Consider the following 24,563-nt stretch of genomic DNA (forward strand, 5'->3'; position numbering starts at 1 on the left):
TGTGACTGGTAAACCGCAAAAATTAGAAAATAATTGAGAGTGTGAATAACCCTTTCCCTCCCCTTTCCATGAGGCTTCGGTTTGATGCAGTCTAATGAGCAAAATACAGCAAGTGCTTTTTTGGTAGGGGTGTTTTTTCCCTGATTCTTTGTTAGCCGTAATACTTTATTTTAGCTCTTTAATTTGGTATTGCCAAACAGACTCCCAGGTAGGCTTTAGTTGAGTTAAGAAACTTGAAGGGAACAACTCTCACCCCGGGGTTCATTTTTCAGAAGTTGTGGAGAGATCTCCAAGAAACTATTTCACTTCTAGTTGCTGCCTTAGTAGTTCTGAACCACGCGACCCTGTACGGTTTAGTTGGTGAAAGACTGCATGAGAACATGATTTGGGTTTCCTTGGCCAGTATGAAGCAGAAGATGCTCCAGTGAAGCTGATGTAAAATTGCTTTGAGGTGAGAGTGGTATCAAGTGGAATATAGTGCTGTGACACTTAAGCTGCTCGCGTGTGACATCTTGGGAAAGTGGCAGGTTAAGAGCAAAGCCTCCAAGCTGAAGCGCCAGGAAAGAGCGACTGGCATCCCCTGTGCCAGCCAGAGCAAGTTTGACATCTCTTCTCCTAAATGTTTGCTGACAGAGAAACCAGTAATTGTGTGAAGCTGCAGGAAGTCAGTCACAGTTTCGTAAATAGCTCTGTTCATAATTTCCCACAGAACTGATCTCTTTTTGCAGATGATCTTTAAAATATCATTATTATTATTTTGGAGCACTGCAAATGTAGAAGTGACAGCAAGGGCTGCCTCCTTGCCGCTCCCTCAGCCCTTGCTTGCAGTGGTATGAGCTACAGCTAGTACCTTGGGTCTTCTGGTGTCTTGTTGGTTGGGTTCTTTTTAAAAAGATAGTTATCCGGATTTTATACGTGGCAGGATAAGCTGGTTGCAATGGTAGGCTGTAAAACAAATTAAGAATAAAAAAAAGTTATTTCAGGCTAGTTTACGTGGTGTGATTTAGAGGCGTTCTGAAATCACTCTGCTTCCATAATGCAGGATCAGACAGATGATGTTGAATAATCACATGAACAAGGGATGTTTATTTAAAAAAAAAAATAAAAAATAGACTAGGCACCAGCAATTGCATTCTAGTTGGTCGGGAGAACGTATGAATGTTGAAAAGAGATTAAAGAGGCATTAGGGTGAGCCAAGATGTCACGCTTTTTAAAAGAGCGGGGAGGGGAAATTCATCCGTTTCAGAGCCTGGCGGAGAGCCTGCCAGCCCTTAGTCATGGCCCTCTGAAAGGCAGCGAGGGGCTGAGCTGACCATTTACTTGCCTTTTATTTTTGGAAGGAGTTGGTTTGGAATAAAACAAAAATAAAACCCAGTCTCTTTTACATGACAAAATAAGCCATTTTTCTTTGGCTAGTATTTGAGAAAGGCCGGCCCTGCCTGTCACAAACTTGGATGCAATTCAGGCTTGCTGTGCCAGAGCCCCCCAGGGGATGGAGCGGCAGGTCCCAACAGGGGTGATGTCATTAGCGTCAGATGAAGCTGAAGTTGCTCAGAACAAGGCAGAGAACGTGGAAAGCTGCAAGGAAAGAAATAACTTTCATTTAAAGATGACGCCTTACGTCATGAACAAAGTCGTGTAGAGAATGATAAATGCAGTTTCGGTAGGGATCGGTTCCATGCAAGAGGTGATGGTGGAGCAGGTGAGTGGAGCTCAGCCATCTGAAGAGCTGTTGATACAGTCCAGTCAGGTGGTGGTGGGGAAAGGCCTTTTCCTCTGCTAAGAAGTTAAATGGATCACATGCTCCGGCTGGAAGCCATGCGGATTCATTACTCATTGCAGAATTACGGTAAAGTGTCCTCTCTGGAGCCTCCGCTCTGCGAGCACCCGCAGAAGCCTGTTCTCCTGTGAGACGTGTGCTGACTTACTTCATCCACCTGTGGCCCTTCTTCCAGGGTACTCGCGTCCCTCTCCCTTTTTTTTGCCTGGCCCATCTGGTGTTTGAAACCAGTATAAACCTGAAACAGAGAAAGTCTTTGGTCAGAGAGAAGCTGTGCTGCAGAAATGAGCCTTTCACGTAAAGAATGTATTCTCCCAGATTGAAAACGCAAATATGTAATAAAAATGCCCATATTATTCCCCAGTTCCTAGGTATGGAAAAGGAGGCATGGAGTAAAATGTCCCGAACACCCTGAACAAAAGACCCAACTGGGGATATAATCTGAGCGTAATGCGATGTTTCTGTGTCTGGAACAACATCCTTCTGTGGTCCTACCTTGTGACGGACCAAGCCTTGCCTCATCTCTTGCTGCAAGACTCGAAGTTTCAAACAAAGTGAAGCTTTGTATAAAGCACAAAGTGAAGATGGCTGGTGAAGCTATGTGTCTTTTAGTCTAACCACAACAGATTGATTCCCCCCCCAGTCAGACGCTGGCAATAAAGACAGTTTCCTATGTGTGTAACTGGTGATCTTACAAGTCATTTCCCTGCTCCCACTGGCACGCCCGGGCTTGCCTTTCATCTCCGTTCAGTCTTTTAAAGGCCCAGGGGAGCGCAGACAGGTTTTAGCCTTATCTCGTAATTTGTTGTAAAACAGCTTCTTTGCTGAATAATTGGTTTCGCAAATGTTTTCTATCAATATAAAAAGATTGCATTTTCGTCAGGACACAGATGTTGCCAGAAACGTAGAGGCAACGCTCAGCCCACGTGCTTACGTGGTGCATCTGGACAGAACGCTTCTGGGCTGGTCCCTTCCTCTGCCTTCTGGTCTGCGTAGGTTGAGAATTAGGGGTTTAAGTGTGAATATCAGAAATCTGTAATTGCAGCAGCACCTGCCTTGCCATAGACAATAAACTGCTTGCTTTTCAGGTTAATACTTGTATTGAAAAAGCTGCTGACTTCGTCATGACTGTATCTGTTTGCTGAGGGTTATCTTGCTGTTTGGTTTTTCTTTCCCCAAGAGTACTTTGGAGGAAAAACAGAATTATGAAGTAGCCTTGCTTTGAGGCTGATATATAGTATTATGGTTTATATATAGCATTATGTTTTATATAAAGCAACAAACTAACGCTTGGCCTTTCGTCTCGGCGGATCATGAATTTAGTGTTCGCAACGATAGGATCTTGCCCCTGTGAAGACTGAGAGCTTTTGTCTGCCGTACCGCTTCCTTCCTCTGCATCTCGGAGCTTTTTCCAAGCATCTCTGCGGCGTCGTAAGTGGGAAGCAGTATTGTTAACTGTTTAACAGATGAGAAAACTGAGGGAAATGCCTTAGTCACATGATTTAGTGGCAGACTGGAATAAATTCAATATTTCTGCTGCTGGGTCCCATGAGCTCGGTACTAAGCCTACTGTTGCCTTTACAGCCTACTAAGTCTTTTCCCACTATTAACCTCTGTTTCAGCACAGTCTTATGGCTTATAATGCTGCCTCAAAATAGTTTTCCTTTTCTTCTGAGAATAGAGAAGTTTTTCTTCAAAATACCTACCCTCCCCCAGATTTTTATTTTTAATTATTCCCTGCTGAAAAACTCCACAACAATCTGATCTCAGCTTGTCCCTCCAGCAGGAGAGAGGGGTTTGCACAGGCCCCATCTAGAGCAGGGAATGTCAGCGCCTCTCTGGGTTATTTAAGATACATCTACGATGTAATAAATCTGATGTTGTCATTCTAATGGTACAATAACTTGGAAATGAAAGAAGTCAGCTGGGGGAATATGTGTGCACTGGAAAAATCATCCAGAACGCTGTGCTGGAACAGGGGTTTGGATATTGTTGTGGAAAAATCTTGGAAGCCATTAGTCTGGTGCACAGAAGCAATGAAGCAAAACAGTGATGCTTGTTTAACGAAGGGAGAGAATATGAGAGGTGGCAGACTTAATGCATCCGTTCCTTCTAGACTCTTTTTCAGTCTTTTTTTTTGTGGTGGTGCAGGTCTTCTTGGCACTCTCCCTTAGGAGAAAGTGAACATAAAGAAAGCAGGCCAGAGGGTAACCAAAACAATACTGCAGTAGATTCTAGCATTGAAATGACCTTTTTTTTTTTTTTTTTTTTTTTTACCTCCCAGCCGAAGACACTGAATAAACTATATTCATGTGGAAATGCCTTGAGCTTTTTAGGCTGTTAACCAGGTACCACACCGTGTGTTGCATAAAACTGCTTGGTGGAGAGGTATTTCACCTGGAGACTGCGCAGCTGCCCTGTGTTCACCAGTAACTATGCAAACAGGAGAAGAGTTATTGATATCCGCTTCTCTTCTCCCACCCTTTTCCCTGGAGCGTGTCTGACTTCCAGAGCACTGGGTTTCCTGCTCCACCACAGTACTGGGGAACGATGCTGGGCAAGGGCTTTGATGCCCAGGCCTCCATCGCTCCAGCTGAAAAACAAGGATAGCGATACCGATCTTTCCTTCGTACAGGAGCTGGGGTAGCTGAAGAAAGGGGTTATGCAGGTGTTGGTTAAAACATCCGCTCCAGTTGCTGACCTGCTTTAAAAGGAGCAAGGGCTAAGTTGATTCAAATACATAAATCAGTGTTCCTGCAAAGAGTGGTTTAGGTTTATTCATTACATCCTAGAAGAAAGGGTAGGAGCAGTTCTTGGTTTGTTTTTTCATTCTATTAGATGAGAAGAGATTCAGAGAGACCTCTTCCTTCCTACCGAAGAAATGCAGAGTTGGAAGCGGTTCCTAAAGGTCCCAGTTAGACCTGAACCTCAGAGCTTTCAAACCATGTTTGAAAAAAGGAGTTGATGATGATGTCTTCAGTGAAGCCTAAATCTGAACCAAAATTTGACAAAAATACTGTGTCTGTGTAGTGGGCCCACATGTTCCGTCAGAGCCTTTCACGATAGTTTGAAGTCCAGTCCTCAGGTTTCAGACAGTGTGCAGGTCTAGGTAAAAAAACCATTTTCCTTCTCAGTGCTTGGTGCAGAGAAGAGAAATGCTAATGTATCTAAAGCGCACTTCCTTCTATTATAAAATACAAAAAACAAAATTGGAAATAAACCCTGATGCAACAAATGCACTTTTATTTGTGGAGAAGACACTTGGCAGCAGAAATCAAAAAGACAACATCGCCTCTTTGAGATAGATGACCCTGTAAAATTTCCTGTGTTCTGCTTTTCATTAGCTATTTACTTATGAGATTTATATACTGTATAGATAAATACATAAAATATGAACTATGGTATGATTTAGACCTAACACAGACCTTAGGGATGATGTGATCGAGCTTATAAGAGCTGGACTTTTTGTGGTTTCATGCAGCACAGTTCTTACTCAAGTCAATGCATGAGATCACTTCACTGAAATCAGTGAAGGCCCAACAGCTTCTGTAATTCTGGCTGAAATGCTCTGTCCTACATACTTCGGAGTCGTATTTTTCCATCTGGGGATGCCCTCGGTATTCATGGAGGTATCTGGTAGGGAGGAAACTTGCTGATAACTTGGAGGGAGCCTCTTCATCCTGGGCAGATATTTGATGATTTAATGAAAACTTTAGCTCAGATACTAAATGCCTTTGGTTCAGTGTTGTATCCTGGAACTTCCCCCAGCCCAAAAGGATTAGGAGATTATTTTTTTTTTTTTTTTCCAGAGTGTTAGCTCTGCTGGGAGATTACTGGAGCTGTTTAAGAGGATTCACCATTGTAACAACTGAATATTCAGAAGCTGAACCTCATTTCAGGTCGTCTTTCATCAGAATGCTCCAGTGTGTATGGGAGGGGCAGAGATGGAGAAGGTAGAACAAGTCTTTTGAAAAAATCCCTTTTACATTTGCCTAAAGATCTTCTTTATGAAGAGGCAACGTATTACCAACTAGAATTTATGTATAGACAGAAAGAAATCTTGCACAGAGGGTGTCAACGAGCTTCATGGAAACCTGTGTTCCTGTGTCCTGACGTTTGCACTGTACCAGGGAACAAAAGCTGCATGTGTGCGAGCAGAGAATTTCCTACCTTTTCCTCCATTGCAGAAGTGGTTTCTTTTTCTGTAATGTAACAGTAATGCTTGTACTTCCCGCAGCATTTACCCAGAATTGCAACACGTTTTAAGATGACCAATTAGTCAGCTCATCTGTGTGAGCAATGTCAAGGATACTCGGAGATCACATTCTCCCTAACTGCCCTGCTACAGCAGCCTTCAGGGTTGAATATGGCAGCTGTTAAAAAGCACACAGCGGCAACTTTGCACAACAGGTTAGGCCAGGAAATGAAGAAAATGTTAAACTACACGTGTCAGAAGTGAGTTAAAGCAGTTGGAAGGATATTGTTCACGTTGAACTGTGTCAGGATGTTTCATTAAAATTTCAGCTTTCAGAAAACAAGTGACGTAAGCTCGAACACTTGTACCTGAGAACGTGGTATGCACAGTCACCGTGTTAGTAAATAAATTAATGGTTCAAAGTTGGGAAAAAGTAGCCTGTGGGTTATGTCCAATTCTGTAGCATTTGTCTCCTCAGCAGGCATGGCCAGACTGAGTCACAAGCATGAAAACTCACTTGTGAATCCTATGTCTGCGCAATTACGTGAAAGTTTTGTCTTTCATGCGGAAACAATAGTACAAGAATAAGCTTCAGATTGTGTCTTCAGGGACTGAAACACTACAGGAACAACTGCCTAGCTGAAGAGAGTCCAAAATGATTGCTCTCTCCTAAGCTGTTTAGGCCAGCGCTAAGACCCTCAGAGCATCATCAACACACTTTGGTGGTGGTGCTGGACTGCATGTGGCAGCCAAGCCTCCTGCCTTGTCAGTAGATGCCCTGGCTGGCCTAGCACAAGTACTGTGGCAGCGAGCATAGGCAATTCCATGCTTCCCACCTCTGGGACCATTTTTGTGGGGAAGAAGAGAGGAAGGATCCTGAACAGGCCAGGGCTTTAATGAGCTGTGGCACTGGGAAGTGCTCTGGACTTGCCAAATGCACTAGTCCAGCCCTGACTTCTCAGCATTCCCCAGACTGGTTCGTAAGAACAGCCGAACATTTTCTGTACGTCTGCGGGACAGTAGTTTTCCTTTCTTAATTGGTAGGCCAGCGTTGCTGTGTGTGGGCAGCTACTGGTTTTTGTTTTCCTTTCACCCCACCAGTGACTCTATTTCCTTTCCCCGGGAAGCACTGCCTATGGAATACCTTGTTTAATGTACAAGAAAGTTCTTTTGGATACTTCACAATAAAAAGTATCCGTAACACTGCTTCAGAATTAATGACGTCATGCCGGCTCCCTCAGAGAGTTTATGAGTCTTGGCTGCTTAAACTTTCATAAAATAGGTAATTTATCAGTTGTGCTAAATGAGAGAAATCACCCTCCAGCTGAAGTCGGGCACATGCGTGCTTTGATTGCGTTGGTACAGGAAGAGAACATCATTAGAGGAGCTGTCATATTGTAACTAGATCAGTGCTGTGTTTTATTTTGGAGTGAAATTGTCTAAATATTGAAAAAGTGTTCTCTAATTATGATCTTTAAAATATTTAAGCATCAGCTGACCTTTTTGCCTGTGTTGTGTTTTCCTTTTTTAAACACGGCACCACACATGGTATTCCTTGGCACACTGGCGCTATTCTTAAGTCTAACTTATCATCAGCACCGATGTCTCTATGGCTTTTGGATTGGAGCTGCCTTGCATTCATCCGTCTTTAAGCGTGAACCAAGAAAGCTCATGTCTGAGAACTGCAAATTCTGGAAGCATTAGTAAGAGGTGCTCACTGTCCTAAGAACCTTAAGATGTTTTAAAAACAAACACCAGTCCTGTCTCCCCTCTCCCCCAACAAAACCAACCAACCAAAACAACCACAACCAAAAAAAACCAACCAACCAACCAAAAGAAATAAAGAGAAGAAATGTCTTTATCTCTGGTTACAGGGAGCACGTTCAGAGGCAGAGAAGTGGACTTGCCCGTCCTTAGCAGAGCTGGGGAGAGAACCCAGACCTCCTGCAAAACCATTCCTCCCTGCCTGTTGTACCAAGCAACTCGCTAATTTGAGAGTAATATTGTTCCAGTTCTCAGGCTATCTAGGCTGATGTAATATTTTTGGCTACAATCAGGTGGATCATAATAAATTTTCTGGAACCGTTTCCAGCTCTCTGTTTCTTTTCTTGTAAAGAACTTCTTGCACTTGGCAAATTCAGTTTGTCTCAGAATGCCAAAACTGCGGATAAGTTTTCTGCTAATTTCTAAAAGTAAGTGTTTTACTGTTTTCTCTAAAATCAGAAGAGATGGATTTAAAGGATCCTACTTAATTTATTATTTTCAGTATTTCAGCAGTTTCAATTATTTCTGCAAGACATGGTGGCAATGTAAGGGTGTGATTTTGTGGCAGCTTAAGCCAAACTCAGTTGGAGTTGCTGCAGTCTCACCCATCCCCTTTTGCCCCCAAACGTGTTCCCACTGCCCCTTTTGTGCCTGCACTTGCATTTATGTGTTTATACAGTGCTTATGCTGAGACAAGGAATTGATGTGACCAAAGCTAAGCCTACGGAGTGAGAGGGGATTGGAAAAAAAAAAAAAAAGAGATCCCTCTCTTTCCTGAAGCATCTTATGATACCACTGCACAAATGCCAATTCTGACAAAAGCAGAGGCCAGGAACGCGAAGCTCGGGGTCATAGCAGAGGCAGAGCACAGCTGCTGTAATACTGGAGGTGTAGTTCAGTGGAAGTTTAAAACAATGTAGGTGGTATAATGAGCGTAGGAAGCCTTTGGCTCATTTTTAATGCCCTAGGTCTCTTTGAGATACTACCCCTTATCTGTGTCAGCCTGCATGGAATGGGTAATGTGGAGACAGACGGGTGCAATCTGGCCTGAAGCGGGTTATAACGACGATCTTTCATCAGGTCAGCTCTTTAGAGAGGGTGAAAGGTGATTCAGTCTCCAGACGAAGATAACAGGTTAGACAAGTGCCAGTCACCTCTGGGGTAGGTTGATACGAGAGCTGCGATTTGAGTATCCTGTGCCCTTTGTTGGCCCTGCAGATCCTGAGCTGGTTGTGAGAACAGCTGAGGGGTAAAAAGCTTGGCTTTACTCATCTAAGACATAACACAGAGGCTCACGTTGCAAGCACAAACACAGGAGAAACATTGCGCTCTTCTTTTTTTGACAATTTTGGATAAGTAACAGACAAGTCTTTTGCATCTGGGAAAGGAGAACAGTAGGGGCTACGATAGCTGCAGGACTGCGACGTGTTTCCTGCTCTCCAAAGCTGCAGCTTTTGCCACCTGGCAATGACACAGTGGATTTTTAAAGGCTACGCAATAGAGCTCTAGCTACTGTGTATGGCCCAAACTGAAAAGCTGGGGCTTGACTCCCATTGAAGTTTTCTCTGTGTGTACCAATTTTTTTGCTATTATCTGTTTTTGGTAAAACTGCAGTTGCCAGATTTGATCCAAACGTCTGCTTTTTGCTGCTGGTTTTGTGTAGTTTTATACTCTAGCAACATCCCCAGGTACTGAGAAAGGTTTTCTGTCCGGTCCTCAGGTAGGTAGGTACTACCTCTGACCTGCTGGTTTACTGGTAAAAGTGGGATTATAGGGAGAAACTCAAGGAGGGAGTGGAAGAAATCTCTTTCGTGTACTCGAGAGATAGCTCAGTGGATGCTGTAGTGACGTTCCTCAAGGTGAGATGAAGGAGATGGATTGCTTACACCTGAGTGAGACACCCAGCAAAATACAAATAGAGTAACAGTGCAGCCGGAGATCAGAATTCCTACTGGCATTACACAGCACAGAGATTTCCACATTAGTTGCTGTCAGCATGGAGACCCCTTGACATTATTAGGTCAAAGAAAGGTGCTAATCCATCACAGAAAATGGCTCAGCACTTGATTTATATTCATTTATCTTTGCTCTGCGCAAATGCTTTGTTCCTTATCCTTCTTTGAATCAGGCCAGCCTAATATATTGGCATCTCAATCATCATTTGGCTCCTGCTGAGATGAAGAAGCAGTGGCCGGGCCTGCAGGGCCCTAACAGTAAATCGGTGATTTATTAGTAAGAATAGGGCAGGAAGGTGAAGAGGATCTTGAAGAAAATTAGGTAGTTAGGAGACCGTAGCATTTTTCTGTTCGTGTTTGTCTGATTCTTCTGCCCTGAAGAACTGTACAAAGGCAAAACCAAACCAAACCCAAGTATCGTCAGGTTTCAAAGAACAGTATTAAAAAGTTGATTCTTTTATCATTGTATCTTATTGTGGTCATCTTGAAATTAGCCTGTGAAGGTAAATGTGGAAACTGGGTGACTTTGCCCAGATGGTTACAGTGGATATCGGGTTCCGTCGGTGTTGTGAAGAGGCATGTCCAGCTCTGCTGGATCACCCTGTGTTTGTTGTGCCACTTGTCAGGGAAGGAGGTGAGGGGGAGGGAGACAAATTATATTGGGGGTTAAAGGATATAAAGTGTCATAAGTTCCTCAAGACCCTGAAAATTTTCAGGGAGAATAAAATATTTCCAAAGTAAGAAAGCAGAAGTGACTCTTGCTTATTGGACTGTTTTCCAGCGCTCTCCCGTTCTTTCACTAATTCCTTCATCAGGGAATGTTTGGGGTTTTTTTCCTCTTCCTTTCCCACCGTCTTTCTTCCATGTATCTGTTTCCAGACCCTCTGAGTCTCCTGTGTGCTCCTTTCCCTTCCCCGTTGCTGTTGTATTTCTTTTGGGGGAAAAAGATGGGTCTAAAGTAAAATTTCAACTCCAAATAAGTCTACGTTTTGGAGCACCTGGGTTTCAGATCCGAGTGATGTGTCCTGTCTCCTATTCCAATCTTTATTCCTACCTGCATTTTGAAATTCCCTAAATGGAACTGCAGTGCAGGCTAGTTTCAGCCTTCGCCAGCTTCTCCTTTTTTAACAGACCAGTCTCGTATTCGAACTGTTGCTTCAGCAATTTGGTGAAAGGAGCGGAGCGCCGTTTGAGGAAAAAAGTATTCTTAAATAGTTGAGCCTCTCCAAATGTGCATCTGCCATGGTTCTAGCTTTTGCTTTCCTCCATGACAAATTTAAAAAGCCTTCTAAGACATTTTTTCTTGGTATTAGTCAGAGCTATTAATGTTACTAGGATATAGTGGTTGCATAAAACCAGCTGAATCCAAAAAGTGATTACTTATGTGGTATGGGATTGTTTGTGTGGTATGGACCTTTGCTTTTCAAGTACTTCCATGCTGTGCATCTCTGCTACACAGCAGCAGAGATGCTGCACGTTGCCGTCGGAGAGAAGATCACAATGTGGAGCAACAGAGTCTGGGTTCAGCAGGGAACCAACAGAATAAAAAAATATGAATTTTCTCTTATAGCCTAATGACTACAGAAGTTTTATACACAGAGGTAATGCTCTGATCATTTATTTAAGAAATTAAAAAAACAGTTTTTCCAGCTATGTTACTTTTTGTCAATGAAAGGCTCTTCCTCTGAGAGCCAGTTTTCCATTATTTTCCTAAAAATTGTAGGCAGGTTTCCTTTAATCTTGATCCTCACCTCCAGTGTGTGAGATGCTGCCATAGGAATATCTTCCCATTTGGGAGCAGGCTTGTTCAGTGTTGGAAACGGGTGCTAACTGAAAAGGAGGAGAGGAAAGCAAAACGATAATAGCTGCCTGCTTTTTTGTTTGCCATCAGCTTGTGCCCTTCCCCAGGTCATCATCTCTAGCAGCTGGGTTGCCATGGCCCTGCTGTTTGAATAGCCCCTGACGGTGACCACAGGCAAGTTGTTTCAGCATTGTATAATTCAAGATTACTTGAACGATAATTGGCTTCCTGATTTGGAAAGGTATTTAGAAGAACAGGCCGCACAGTTGCGGATAAGCAGGTGGGCCCTCCAGAGTTTGTTTCCTACACCTCCGGGTCCCGCAGAGTTTGCCAGCGGTGATGGGGACGGGGCTGAGCTGCTCTTTGGGCAAAAGCGCAAGAAACGCAGTTTTGCAGTTAGCAGCGAGGGTTCCGTAACGTTTAAAAAGAATTATTTTGGTTCTCTCTCTGGAGAAAAATGGTGGGCCCAAAATCACGACATTATTTTTGCTTACTGTCTGTGAGAACAACCGCTTTGGCGTTTGGAGCGCTGGCTGCGCTCTCGCCCAAGCCGTTCTGGCACATGTCCTCGCTCTGAGCTACGCAGCCTTGTTCCTCCTGGGGACGCTCTCAGGGTCTCTCTGTGCACGCGGTGTTGTAAAGCAACCAGAACCTGTCTCGCTCTAAAAAAGACTTTCCTTTTTACTTCTGCCGTCAGGCAATTTTCCCTGTTTTCTCATCATCTCACCTGAAGGAGGTCACCTCTACAAATAATTACGTTCCAAGTGTCAAGAAAATAATTGCGTGCTATGAAATGGTGTAATTGGAAACCCACCTGCAGGAAAGCTTTCAGAAGATCGCACTCTGGCAAAATCAATTGGGTTGAATGGTTGAATCCATTACGGATATGGTGCATGGGTGTAATAAAGATATCAAAATGTATTTTCCCTGTTTAAAGAAGAAAACAAAACACAAGACTGAGTTGCAAATTTTCATCCCTTAGACAGATGCTATGTTAAAAAACTGAAACATGTGTTTCCAGATTCTTCAAAGAAGCATGCCCATCCACTCTGAGCACTGTAAACATTGCTGCTTTTTATGCTTATGCAAAAAAGATGCTGTTCTAGAATAAAAATATAGGCAACCTCTTTTTCTTCTGAGCTATTTAGAGTTATAAAACAATGCTGGGGATGCATTAATCTGAGTGGTTTCCTGACCGAGTATTTAGATCTTAATGTAAATGTCTATAAATAATAGAGCGGCAACAGCATTCTTTTGAAAACAAAATTCAAAGAGGTACTGTTTGAAAAGTGAATACTTGCTTAGGGCAGTTATATTTAGGGCTCTAATGGAAGTGTACAAGTTATGCTTTTTATACAAACTATAAATGGCTACAACCGAGAGACTTAGACTTTGAAATGCGCTTGGCACTTATGCAATGTGAGAGACAGGCCAGAGCCTTGTAGTGGAGTTGGGTTTTTTTTCTGCTAGCTTTACAAATATTGCCAAATTCTTATAGTGTTGCTACCCCTAAAGGGTACATTTAAAAATAGATACCGTACCTACTCTTGTTTGTAACTGGTGTTGAGCCTTGAAAGGCTGAATCCTGGGAAGAGTACAACCGTGATGGTGATGAGCAAGTGATGGGGGGACAAGAAAGAAGAATGCAGATGCAGAAGTAGAGAGAAAAACAGGCGCTGGAAGTCAGAGCAAGTGGCCTGCATGGTGGAAGAAAGCCAAGCATGAATGTAGACGGTATGAGATGGTCCTCTAGTACACACATGATGTGAGAAAGAGGGTAAGGTGTGGCAAAGATAGAGGGCAAAATTCAGCAGTTGGTGAATCAGAGGAATTCCTCAACTCCACTTCGGAGTCTCTGAACAATTGGTCATTGTTGACAAGATCTCCAGGATGCTTTGATGTGAGGAAGCAGAAAGTTGCAAAATGCTATGATTAGTAAGAGACCGATGTGCTGTATTGTGTGGAAGAAAACCGCCAAATACTTCTAAGGAAATAAAAATAAAAAGAGGAATAGCTTTTGTTCGGAGATAGAATTGTTGCTGCTCTTTAGCGCTATCAAAATACTCCTAGACAGCGAACCCTGTCTAGTGGTGCGTGTCAAACACAAACTTTATTATCTGTGCGGAGGAGGTTTGTGTTTATACTTGTCCTAAAAACTTGTCCTCACCAAAGCTAATATTGGGCTCCAGGCGGTGCTGGGGTAAAAGTGACAAAGCTTGTGATTCATGAACTACTCATGCACGTCGGTGCTGCTGTGAGCAATTTGCTGTAGCTATGCTGACAATAATATCGGAGATTAAACTCTAGGTATCAAACCTACAATATACTGTCTTTTTGCTTGTGAACTACCCCAGGATACACCCATCCCGCGTTTTGTGTTGTCTGGCCAGTGACCCAAAACCTGAATCATTTTTGTCTGCAGGCATGGTATGCATGTGATCATCCTAGCGAGACACCAAACCTTGCTCGACTCTGTGGTCTCAGGACTGTGCTGTGTTTCACTTAGATAACATTTCAATCTTATATTGAGTGACAGATGCATATTTCACCCTGACAAAATCAAAACTGCGCAGCTGTGCATCAGAGGGCCGGTGTTGCTGACAGCTGATGGAGACAATCCTGGAGTCCTGTAGAAAAGACCAGTCCTTTAGGAGCTGTCCTTTGCTTACTGTTGAGCTCCTGTTTCCTCATGGCTTTTTTAAAATAAGCGGAGAATAAACAGCTCTTACGATGCTCTGATACTTTAAGTCATTCACTGATGTAATTGCAGTCTTGGCGTTTGCTATAAAGTGACCACAGTTTCTAAAATTTTATTTTAAAGGCGTGTTTACTACAGTCAGGAGAGCCTAACCAGGGTAGATTTTATCAGGCCGAGGGCTCACCTGTATAAAGAAGTTGGTGGGCGGGGGTCATGTAGAGTAAGCTCTTTCAAAAGATTACTCTGGAATAGCTGAGCAGGGATTGCACGGGATTATTCTGGAGTACTGCCCTGGTCAGATTCCCCATCTAGACGTTCCCTAAGAAAAGGAACTGGGAGTGACAGAGGATATAAATTTACTACCCTCTTTGTGTTTGGCAAGCATACAGATCATGAGATGTATAAATAGAAGAATTGAACGCAAGTAAAGAGAAGTCATTATGGCGTGTACAAAGAGCGTAGTCAGGCCACATCTGGAGAACTGGGCATGATTCAAAGACCATATTTCAGGAGGGACAGTGAACAATAAGGGCTGGATTAGAAGAGGGTATTGTAGAGGGTATGAGGGCTCTAGCTGGTGCCTGCAGTTTTCTTAGACTTACGCTGCAGTCCCACTGGTTACTCCAAATGAAGTTGGTTTTACTGTAAAGGCACCGAAATCGGAGACTTCTAAAGAATTCCAAGGGAACAGAGAAAGTGATATAAACCTCTTCTCCCTAAGCTTTCTAATCCCCACAGTAATGCTACTAAAGCACTCGGTGTTTCTGGAGTTGCCATTGTTTACCTGTCATATCTTTCTCTCTTTTAAAAATAAGGGGTTTTTTTAAGCTTTCATGTGTTGTTTCTTGTGTGTGTATATATATAGTTTCTTTTTTATAATTTCTTATGGTATTTTTGCAGCGTTTGTCAGAATAACTGTCCCGATACTGTATCCACATCAGAATTTCTATTAGGCTTAAATCCATTTTGCCTTTCTTAACCCTCTCAGTCAGGTGAAGCTTCTCTTCTTGTATCATAAGCTCCATTGAGGTGGAATTATACATTGTCAATATTGTCTCCTTTCATCTCAGAAGTACCTGTTTCTCAGAGAGCTTTGGGATTGTGGAAGGTAGAAAGGGCTATGTAAATGAAAGATGGACTGTTGCTAAGGGACAAAAAAATGTGCTATTGACACTTATGGGAAATGGGGACCCTGCTGAGCCGTTGAGTAGCATGAAGGAGTAAGATGAGAAGGAGAAATGAAGCAAGAACGCTGCTTCTGTCAGACTACCCTTAACAGGCGTGAAGCAATATCCCCATTTTGCAGATAAGTGAACTGGGACGCTGAGATTGAGCAAACTGGTCGAAGTTTACACAGCTAGTTAATGGTAGGTCTTCTGCCTGTTGGACCACATTCATTTTTTGGCACAGGATTCTGGGTTTGCATTTCTTTCACAGTGTTCATCATCTCTTTATAACATGCCTCATAAAACTTTCTCTCTGTTTTTTCATTGATATTTCTAACCCAGTACAGGGTTTTCTCTTTAATGTGCCTTACTGGGTCCTGACAATAAGAGTCCTAGAAACGGAGGTGGTTTTATCTCTCAAGCCAGCATTACAGTCCAGTGTGGGTCTTCGCCTGTCCTCAGACCCGGGGTAGAAGATCCGATGCCTGGCAAGCCACATGTGCAAAATTGTAATGGATCAGCAGCCTAGTTTTAAGGCTGTACTTGTTGAGATGCTAGCACACACGCTCTTTTTCCAAAGTAGTTGTAGTCATAGCACTAGGAAGCGTTTACAGTTAATATTTACGGATCATTTTCTCCAAGTTCTTTTATTATGATATATAAACTAGGTAGCATAGTTCTACAAACCTAGGCTAAAGCCTCACAGTCATGCCATTTATTTCAAATCTCTGGATCCAGGTTGTGAGACCAATGGCTCCGTGTTGGCCCCTTTCATACAGGCAAGGTCTAACGGCACAGGGATTCTGAACTGGGATATCTGGACTTTGCAAAGAGCTGGTTCCGATGCATGAGCTTTGTAGTTGCTTCTCCTCCTTTTCTCTCTGTTTCCCCATCTAGGAAATGGAAAATGAGGACAATCACCATCTCATAAAAGCACTGATCCCTTTTATGTTGCAAAGCATGCTGCTGCTGCTAAAGATAAAATTTGCTATGTTTTTTGGCAGTTATTAAAATACAAGCCAAGGATATGTTCCCTTGTGCTTACGTTCAGTTAAGCACTTGGGGCCAAGCCAGGTTAGTGGCTGTCCAGAAGACCACAGGGATATGGAAGTGGGATTAATGACTCAGTAAATACGGGCTCGGTACTAAACCAAGGCCTTTCTCCTACATTTATAGTCATTTGCAATCCCGTATATCACAGCTGGATTCAAATAGAATGGTTCTTACAGGTACTTCCTACCTTCTCCCATCCAACTTCCAGCCCAATTCCACCATTTTCATAGCAAAAGTGAGGCAAAGCATGCCGAACGTTTGCAAGTGCGGGATGAAGACAGGGTTGGTTACCTAGGAGGCGTTTAAGTGTTTGTAGTGACTGTCCGTAGGCTCCTGCTCCTTCTGTGGCAGTGCATCCAGAGGGGTAGTGTTGTAGCTCGCGTCGCCCTGCTGAAGCTGTGAGCTCCGCTGCTTGCGGAACACGAGGTGCTGCAGCAACCTGCACCCCTGAAAAGCGGCAGTGGATATTGAGAGTGCTTTAAAACTCTGCTTTGGGCTATTTTGATACTTCAGTCAAGCAATGCCTGTTGACATTGAACTACATGAAGGACCAGACTGCATGCTGTAAGACAACGCATCTCCGATAACGTTCCTGAAGTCCAGGCAAACTGCATTTTGTTAATTTGAAGGGGACATTTTCTCTGTGAGCCCGTAGACCAAGATGAGGGAGCTCATGTGAGGGCTGTGTGAATCACACAGATCTGTCCAGAAGTGTCCAGTTAGGACAACAGCTCTTCGATGGAGAGATCCAGTTAAGCACTTGCAGGAGACTTAGAGAGCTTCTCTCTCTGCTTGAAGCTCTTCCCTCTCCTGCTTTTCCTCCTGTTTTCAATTACAGAATTACTGTTTAATGTGGATGCAGATACAAGCAACTGTGTTTGATTTTTCTTACTGCTGACAGAGACAAACTGAAAGAGATGCCTGCCTGCTTTATAGCAGAAGCCACGTTATTTTCCTATATGTTCGCAATTATATGCATTGTTTCCTGATCACAAGTCTTTCTCACAATCTATAGCATGACTGTAGTTGATTATAGAGCCTGATGTGTTTAGATTTGAGTGAGTTATATCAGGAACGCTTTGGTTGCCTGTTTTTTGAGGTGGTTGGGGAGCGGTTGTTTTATATTCTGTCAGAATGATTCTGTCTCATTTCATAAAATAAAGGAGAGCTGAGCTTTTCTAGCAGTGGTAGTTCAGCGAGAAGAAAACCGAGCTCCGGGAATTGGCATTGATGCTAGGCGGTGCTCTGTACTCTGAATTGATTGGCAAGAGGGAACCGCATGGCATTGTGTTGCTTGGTAGAATGGGAAACAAAAAACCTAGGAGAGCCTTGAATGCTCCTTGCCATGAAGAATTACAGGACTTTGTGCAAGGTGACAGCTATCCTGATGTCACGGCCAAATTCCAATGTGGGAACTGCAGTTGCAATTGGATGAGGTTTTTACCGGGTCCATTGAAATCAGTGGGATTTGGCTGTTCACTTCGGCGTAGTCAGGTCATCGCCATCTGCCTTCAAAATTTTGGCCTTCCAGATCACAGCTCAGTTCGCTGGGATCAGCTATTGTTCTCACCTCGCAGAATGTTTCTTATGGAATTTATCAGAAGCCAAACACTGCAAAAGTATGCTGTTGCTGGAGACCAAGACCATTTTTTCTTATTTGGTTTCCTAATACATTTTTGTAGCATATTCACAGCAGTTCTGATTTCACGTATGCGGCTTTTTGCGGTATTAAGGGCTTTTAGAAACAATTTCTAACGTATAAAGGTGATCCTGAATTTTCTGAGGGCTTTCATTTCTGGTCGGTTTTGCCAAATAATTACTTTTTTCCTGTTGTGCTAATTTGTGTAATGGTAGTGTTCAGTAATGCTCGCCGCTGTTTTAGGTGCAATGCAAACACAATACAGAGAGGGAATCCTTGCCCAGTGAACCTGTTTTTATTCTGGCCAAAGGGAGAAATCAATACCCATTGTGTTGTCTCATAGACTTTACTAGGTTTATTAAAAAAAGGGGGGGAGGAGGGCACTTATTCTGTGTCAGTAGTTTATGGTCTATGCCTCTGTCTTAATTTTATTTCTGATTCTTTTCCCAACCTGTTGTGAATACAGCCAGTGCAGTTCTGAAATAAGGGCTTTAGTATCCTGGGCAATTCCCGTGAGGAATCCCAGGCCGCAGAATTCGAGTGCTGTCCAGACAAGTCTCCTTGGCCCTTTGCCACTTGTGAGCGGCCCCATCTTAACCTCCAGACACCGTCTAAGTGTTTAAAAGTCATCAAGTGGCCGATGAGTTAATCACTAGGAAGTTGTCTCCCAACACGAAGGATCTGGATTAAAGCAGAGAAAGCACAGAGAAAATCATTACAGCGAGGTAAAAATGATGGCTAGTCCTTTTTTGTGAATGTAACATGCAAACAGCATGAAGTGCGAAGATAGCATGGGTACTTTAAAAATTATTTGACGTAAGGTTTTTAAACATTCCAATCTTAAAATAAAATTCAGGTAAAAGTCTGCATCTGCTTGTATCTTGATATCAGAAGAGCAGAACTTGATGCCAGCCTCTGAATTGTCACGGGACGTTCAGAGGTGGCCCCAGGGTTCTTTACAGAAGTTGCCTTGCTTGGGGACTGGACCGGTTGCCCAGCGCGGGGAAGCCACGCGGAGTTGTGCACAGCCCTGCTCGTGGGAACAGTCCCGTCATAGCCAAAGCTCTCGGCAGAACTGCTGCACCTCTTAAAGCCGAAAGATGTCCAAGAGTGTGAACAGACTTTTCCCTGGACCTAGCGCAGGCTGTGGAAACATTCTCAGTTGCTATTAAAAAGCATCAAATTACAGACAACAATTTCAAAATCTTTAGGCAAGCAGAATAAATTGAGTTTAAGGAACTGCTTAACTGGAATTTCATCCAGTCGTGACTGCCTTTTAAGATCGTTGGCAGCAAGAGCCCATGAACAGGTTTCATATATTAACTGAGGTAGAATAAATATGCCTTTATTTCCAGCTGCTATTTCAAAAGCTATGGAAATATCAGAAAGAAGTTGTTAGCCAGCCGTGCCTTAATCACAGCGCTACAAACGCGCTGCTGCGGGGTGTTGCCTCACGCCATTCTAGAGAGGTGGCTTCTTAGCTCCTTGTGCTCTTGAGGTTTGATCTAAGCCTTGCTCAAATGAATAGGCTCTCACTAACTTCACCTGGCCTTGGATCCCGTACTTAAAATCTTGGTTAATTAAAAAAAAAAAAAAATTGTGACCAGAACGCCAGGATACAGCCAGGGATGTGTAGGAAACACAACGGAGGCCACATCAGAGAAAATATTGTAAGCACAGTGGGGTGCATGCCCGAATGGTTCGTTCCTGCACGGTAATTATGTGGTGTTTCACGTTGTTGTTTTGTGGGGAAAACACGTTCTTGAACGTCAGGAAATAAACCGGCAGTTTTAACGTGATTTCAAAGAGAGAGAGAGAGAGTGTTTTGACATGAATTGATTTATTTCAATTACAGTTTTGCTTACTTAGCTAGCCATGATTAAAACCAGTGTTGCCACAAATAGAAAAACAGAGAAATGTGAATGCCAGATAGAAATAGAAATTGCCCCTATGGTTTATACCGTTGTAACACCTTTTGACTGCAAATTTCTTGATTTGGGTGGGAGGAGAGCAGGTACCACCATTTGGGGTACGAGTAGTCATCACAACGCAGTTGTCTATGTTATCAAGCAACGTGTTTTTAATTGGTATTAAAGATTAAGTCCTGTTCCTAATTATAATACGAGAGGGCAAAGCTTGACTGCAGATGTCCTTGTGCTTGAATTTGTGATCTGAAGAGCAAAGATGATCCTTTTCCAACTCTGCGCAGTTACTGGAAACATATCGAAGAGGAACTCGGGATTAGCGTGCCGCAAGACGTAATCAGTGTGGGGTACGTTTCTACTTTGCTGCCCGTTCGGTCGCTGCTCTCTGTCTGTCTCAAAAGCAGTGTCGAGAGATGCGTTTTCACGTTCCCAGGCCTGCTGATACCTATCGAGACCTGCTGGTCGTGGGAAGCCTTTCCGAAATCTTATGTAATGAGGGCCTGATTCACACCCCATTGCGATCCCAGGGAAAATCCCCCGTGGCATCATCGGGCTTCGGCACGTGGCCAGAGTCTCGGTAACTTCCTTATTTCTCCCTTGTACATAGAGGATATTCCTCAGCTCTACCAAGGCAGATGAGAACATAAATCTTGTCCGCAACTATCTTCTATGAGTAATTTTTCCAAAAGTAAATAAATCACCCCTGTTTCCTCTTACCCACAGCACCTGGCAAACCGTTAACTGAAAAACTGAGAAAATGTTGTTTCATTTGTGAGCCAACTTAAATCATTCTACAAATCTTTATTTTTAATTCCTTGTCAGAAAACAGAACTCACCGAAACTGGCTGGCAGAGAAAATGTGCCCCGTTTTTTTTTTTTTTTTCCTCTGCCTGGCTTAGTAATGTAACTGCCAGCTTCTGTTTTCGCCTCTGTAGAATTATATGCCTCTATTTGAAACTTTTGACAAATCAGTCTATTTTCATTCTCCCTCTGCCATAAATTCAATCCATATGTCTTTCAAACATCCTTTCATAGCTTTAACATGGAAAAGGAAGTGGCTTAGGCTCTGTATAGGAGGCTACCGTGTATTTAAAGCGAGCTCTTCTAGTTTGCATGCATCGCTTCTGTTAGCTCTTAAAGCCTCGACTTCCTAATTATTCAGGTTACAGAGGGCATTGGCAGAGTTTTCTCCATTAACTAACAGTGATGTACAGTGAAGAAGCACAACGGGATAAATCATTCCCTTATCCTCAAAATATCCAGGAAGTTTTTGATGCGGCCCTTGGCTTTACCACCAAGCAGGATGCAAAGAGGATGTGAAAAGGGTAGGAGAGCTCAATTCAGCATAAAATTTCAAAAGAAAACATCAAGACAAAGAAACAAAGCTCTTGCACAATGCGCTGCCGTTCAGCTGGCAGGGTTTTGTTTGACAAGAATACACAGCACCTATGTGATGGGAGGGAAGTATCTCCACATCCAAGACTGCCCCGGGGTCAGAAGGTGAGGGCGGGAAGGAAACGGGGGTCTAAGCTGAAATGTATTGGCGTGGCTGTGCACGGATCAAAGGTGGAAAATCAGAACTACAGGATGCAGCAGGGTGAGAGCACAGGCAGTGCTGGCTCTAAGTGCCCTTGTCTGAAATCACAGAAAATTTGGGCCAGGGTGTGCTCTTGGAGTTGCGGGATAGATCTGTAATTAAAAATACGGTAGCAACTGGACACAACTGAAAATATGGTAGCAACAAGGGTACAGGAGCACTGGCAGAGCAGACTGCAGAAGGCTTTCCAGAGCCCACCTGCACTGCGGATGCAGTGTCACGCTGTGTTTCATCAGATCCACCCCAGGGTGCCACCGCGAAGGCAGGTCCGCTCTCCCACCCCAGCCTCAGTCACGTACCCAGGCTCCCCATCTCCCATCAGCTCGAGAGGTCACATTCCCACCCTTCCCTCTGTGCCACACAGAGCAATCGTGTGGCCAAAGGCCAGCAAAGTTCAGCTCACTAATTTGAAGAGAAACTAGTCAGCTGGGAGGAAAGGAGGGGAGGTGACATTTTTTTGAATCTCTGTATTGCACTGACTTGCGTTGTGGCTGCAGATCTGCCATGCTCGACCAAAGATACCGGGTGGAAAAGATGACTGGGGGGAGGTGGCCGACTGCCCCCTTTAGAGACTGCCTGCCTCTTGATGTGAAACCGTAGGTCAAGTTTTTTGTAGCATCCCCAGTCTTTGCTACCATTCCCAGCCAATTTGCCCAAATGGTCTCTAATTTGCCAACAGTGTAAATGAGTTGTAGGGATATGCGCAAAGCAGGATGGGGTCCCAATAACAACTACACAAAACTGCTTGCAAACGCGTCGTTCTGTTCGGTTACGGTGCATTAATGCTCTTGTCTGCAAGAAGATAAAATAGGAGGAGTGTGTGTGTGGTAAACGCGTGTGTGCCATGTAATTATCTTTCTAATCTCTCTCTCTCATAGAGGGGTCATTTATAGAGATGAAAATACAGTCAACCTCCAAACTTGTGGGCGTAGTTTGGCATATCCAAAGGTTCGCACATGTAGAAACCACAGTCTGCACATTTGAAACTGCATGCAGGTTCAAAGAACTGGCATAGCCCATGGTTTTGCTTTCAGGGTTGCAAAGATTGCAGCTACCATTTACCTTAGATGGACCTGAGGTTATCTTCCACACCTCTGAAAATCAGGCCCTTCTACCTAGCAATCTGCATACAGCTGTTCAAAAGCAAGCTGTGTATACACAGCCCAATTGTTGCATAAACAACATTAGAGACTTCACGAAAGCTTTTAATGTAGTTTTATCTCAACTGCAATTTGTTTCTAGTTTTTAAAGGCTGTAGCAATATCCAACCTTAATCCCTAGAGCCTAGTTTCACTGTTTCAGCCATTCCAATGGTATTTACAGCACTGTTTGATTTTGGTTGAACTGTTCAGAAGACCTCAAGTCCCCCAAGAAAGGTGCAAACGTGTTCAAGTTCCCTATCGCTCCGATCGGTAGAGAGACTTGCTTTTCTGCTCCTGTAACTTCACTTGTACCAGGACTGTTCTTTGCTCTCGTCCCCAGGTGTGCTGTCTCTGCCTGCCTACTTCAGCCCATACAACGACGGCTCTGTGTGCAGCGATGGACGGGCTGATGCTTACGCCCAGCTGGAACTCCGAACTTTAGAGCAGTCTCTGTTGGCAACTTGCGTTGGAAGCATCTCTGAACTGAGTAAGTTTCAGACGTAATCAAAGACGGGTTTCTTTCAGTGAGGCAGGAGAGCCAGTCCCCCCACTGTTGAGGTCAGTGGGAGTGTTGCCATTGTTGACAGCGTGAGCAGTATTTGGCTAACGTTGTGTAAGATTTAATTGTCTCGTGGTGCTGTTTATGAAAATCAGGTTGTTTCAGTAGGCTACTTTATATTTAATTCACCTTGGAGATGCATAAGATGTGGCTTTTCTAGCCTTCTCGTAATTAGCGGTGTTAGTGCCAACAGAAGATGGATGCTTTTGCCTGGATGCCTCTGGAGGCTTTCGTGTGCATTTGTGGAAGGCAGCAGCGGCACCTCCCTCAGATGGCGAAGAGGGTTCTCTTTGTTAGTGCTTGTGCAGTGGAAATGTCAAGGGTGCAGGATATTCAAGGAAAAGCTTTTTGGTTACTTAAAAAACAAAAAGTGGAGGGAAAAAAATCTGAGAGCACTTTGGTAACAAAAACTTGCTCAAAACCTTCTTTTTTAATGCTAACCAAATGAAATGTTCCATTTCTAGACTACTCACAAAGCCCCTTTAAAGTAAACAAAAATGATTTGTGTTTTCCCGGTCTACTTTTCCCTTGCAACATTTCTGCTGGCATCACTTTCTTAGTCTCCACCATCTGAATGCTAATGAATGTCAGGGCCAGCAAGGAGTTTGTGGGTTTCACCATTTATTTTGCAACCTGCCTTAATTTGAGGTTTTCAAATTCCTTTAACACACCTCTATTTATCCTGGAACACAAGAGAACATTTGTAGCATGGGCCTAAGATTGAATACAGCTTCCTCTCTCTCTTCCCTCGTCCCTGCTTTGGCCAACTTGGTCATTACATCTAGTGAATAGATCTCCTGATACAGTTGCCTACTTTTTTTTTTTTTTTTTAAATGTTGCTGCACATTGCCAGAAAAATAAAAGAGAGTGAGTGTGCAAAGGAGAAGGAACGTTATTCTGAGCTGAAAATTTGAATTCCAGATGCATTTCTGCCGTAACTGCGCAGACTTCTGTGTTACTACCAACGCTAGAGGACTCACGACACTCTCGTGAAATGTTTAGACGCTGGAGAGCCAGGAGCTACTGAAGTGGAAAGGCAGAGATGTTAGAAGGTTTTTCCGTTCTGAAGTGGGTCCTTAAACTGAATGTACTGTGCAACAAACGAGTGGCAGAGCTTTACGTTGCAAACTGAGATTTTTAGTACTCCCACTGATCTGAACCAGTAATAACGTTGTCATGTTGAGACATACAGTAGCTCAGTGGGGGTTTCTCCCTAACCTGTGGAAGACTAGAACCCCGCGGGTTCAGCTGGAGGTTGTTTGGCAAATTCAGTGTATTGCTGTTAGATA

At 43.5% G+C, this 24,563-nt stretch overlaps 1 protein-coding gene across 1 annotated transcript in view; it reads left to right on the top strand.

The window, feature by feature from the left end:
• Positions 1-24,563, top strand: part of ABTB2 (ankyrin repeat and BTB domain containing 2) — a 133,389-nt gene that overhangs the window by 59,715 nt on the left and 49,111 nt on the right. The window contains exon 2 of the mRNA XM_087742372.1: positions 23,056-23,202. Within this exon, the coding sequence (XP_087598498.1) occupies positions 23,056-23,202 (147 nt within the window). The remainder of the gene's footprint in view (positions 1-23,055; positions 23,203-24,563) is intronic.

The sequence above is a fragment of the Nipponia nippon genome, unplaced genomic scaffold (assembly GCF_047370975.1).
Source record: "Nipponia nippon isolate SJK-2023a ecotype South Korea unplaced genomic scaffold, ASM4737097v1 scaffold_10, whole genome shotgun sequence".
Classification (NCBI taxonomy): domain Eukaryota; kingdom Metazoa; phylum Chordata; class Aves; order Pelecaniformes; family Threskiornithidae; genus Nipponia; species Nipponia nippon.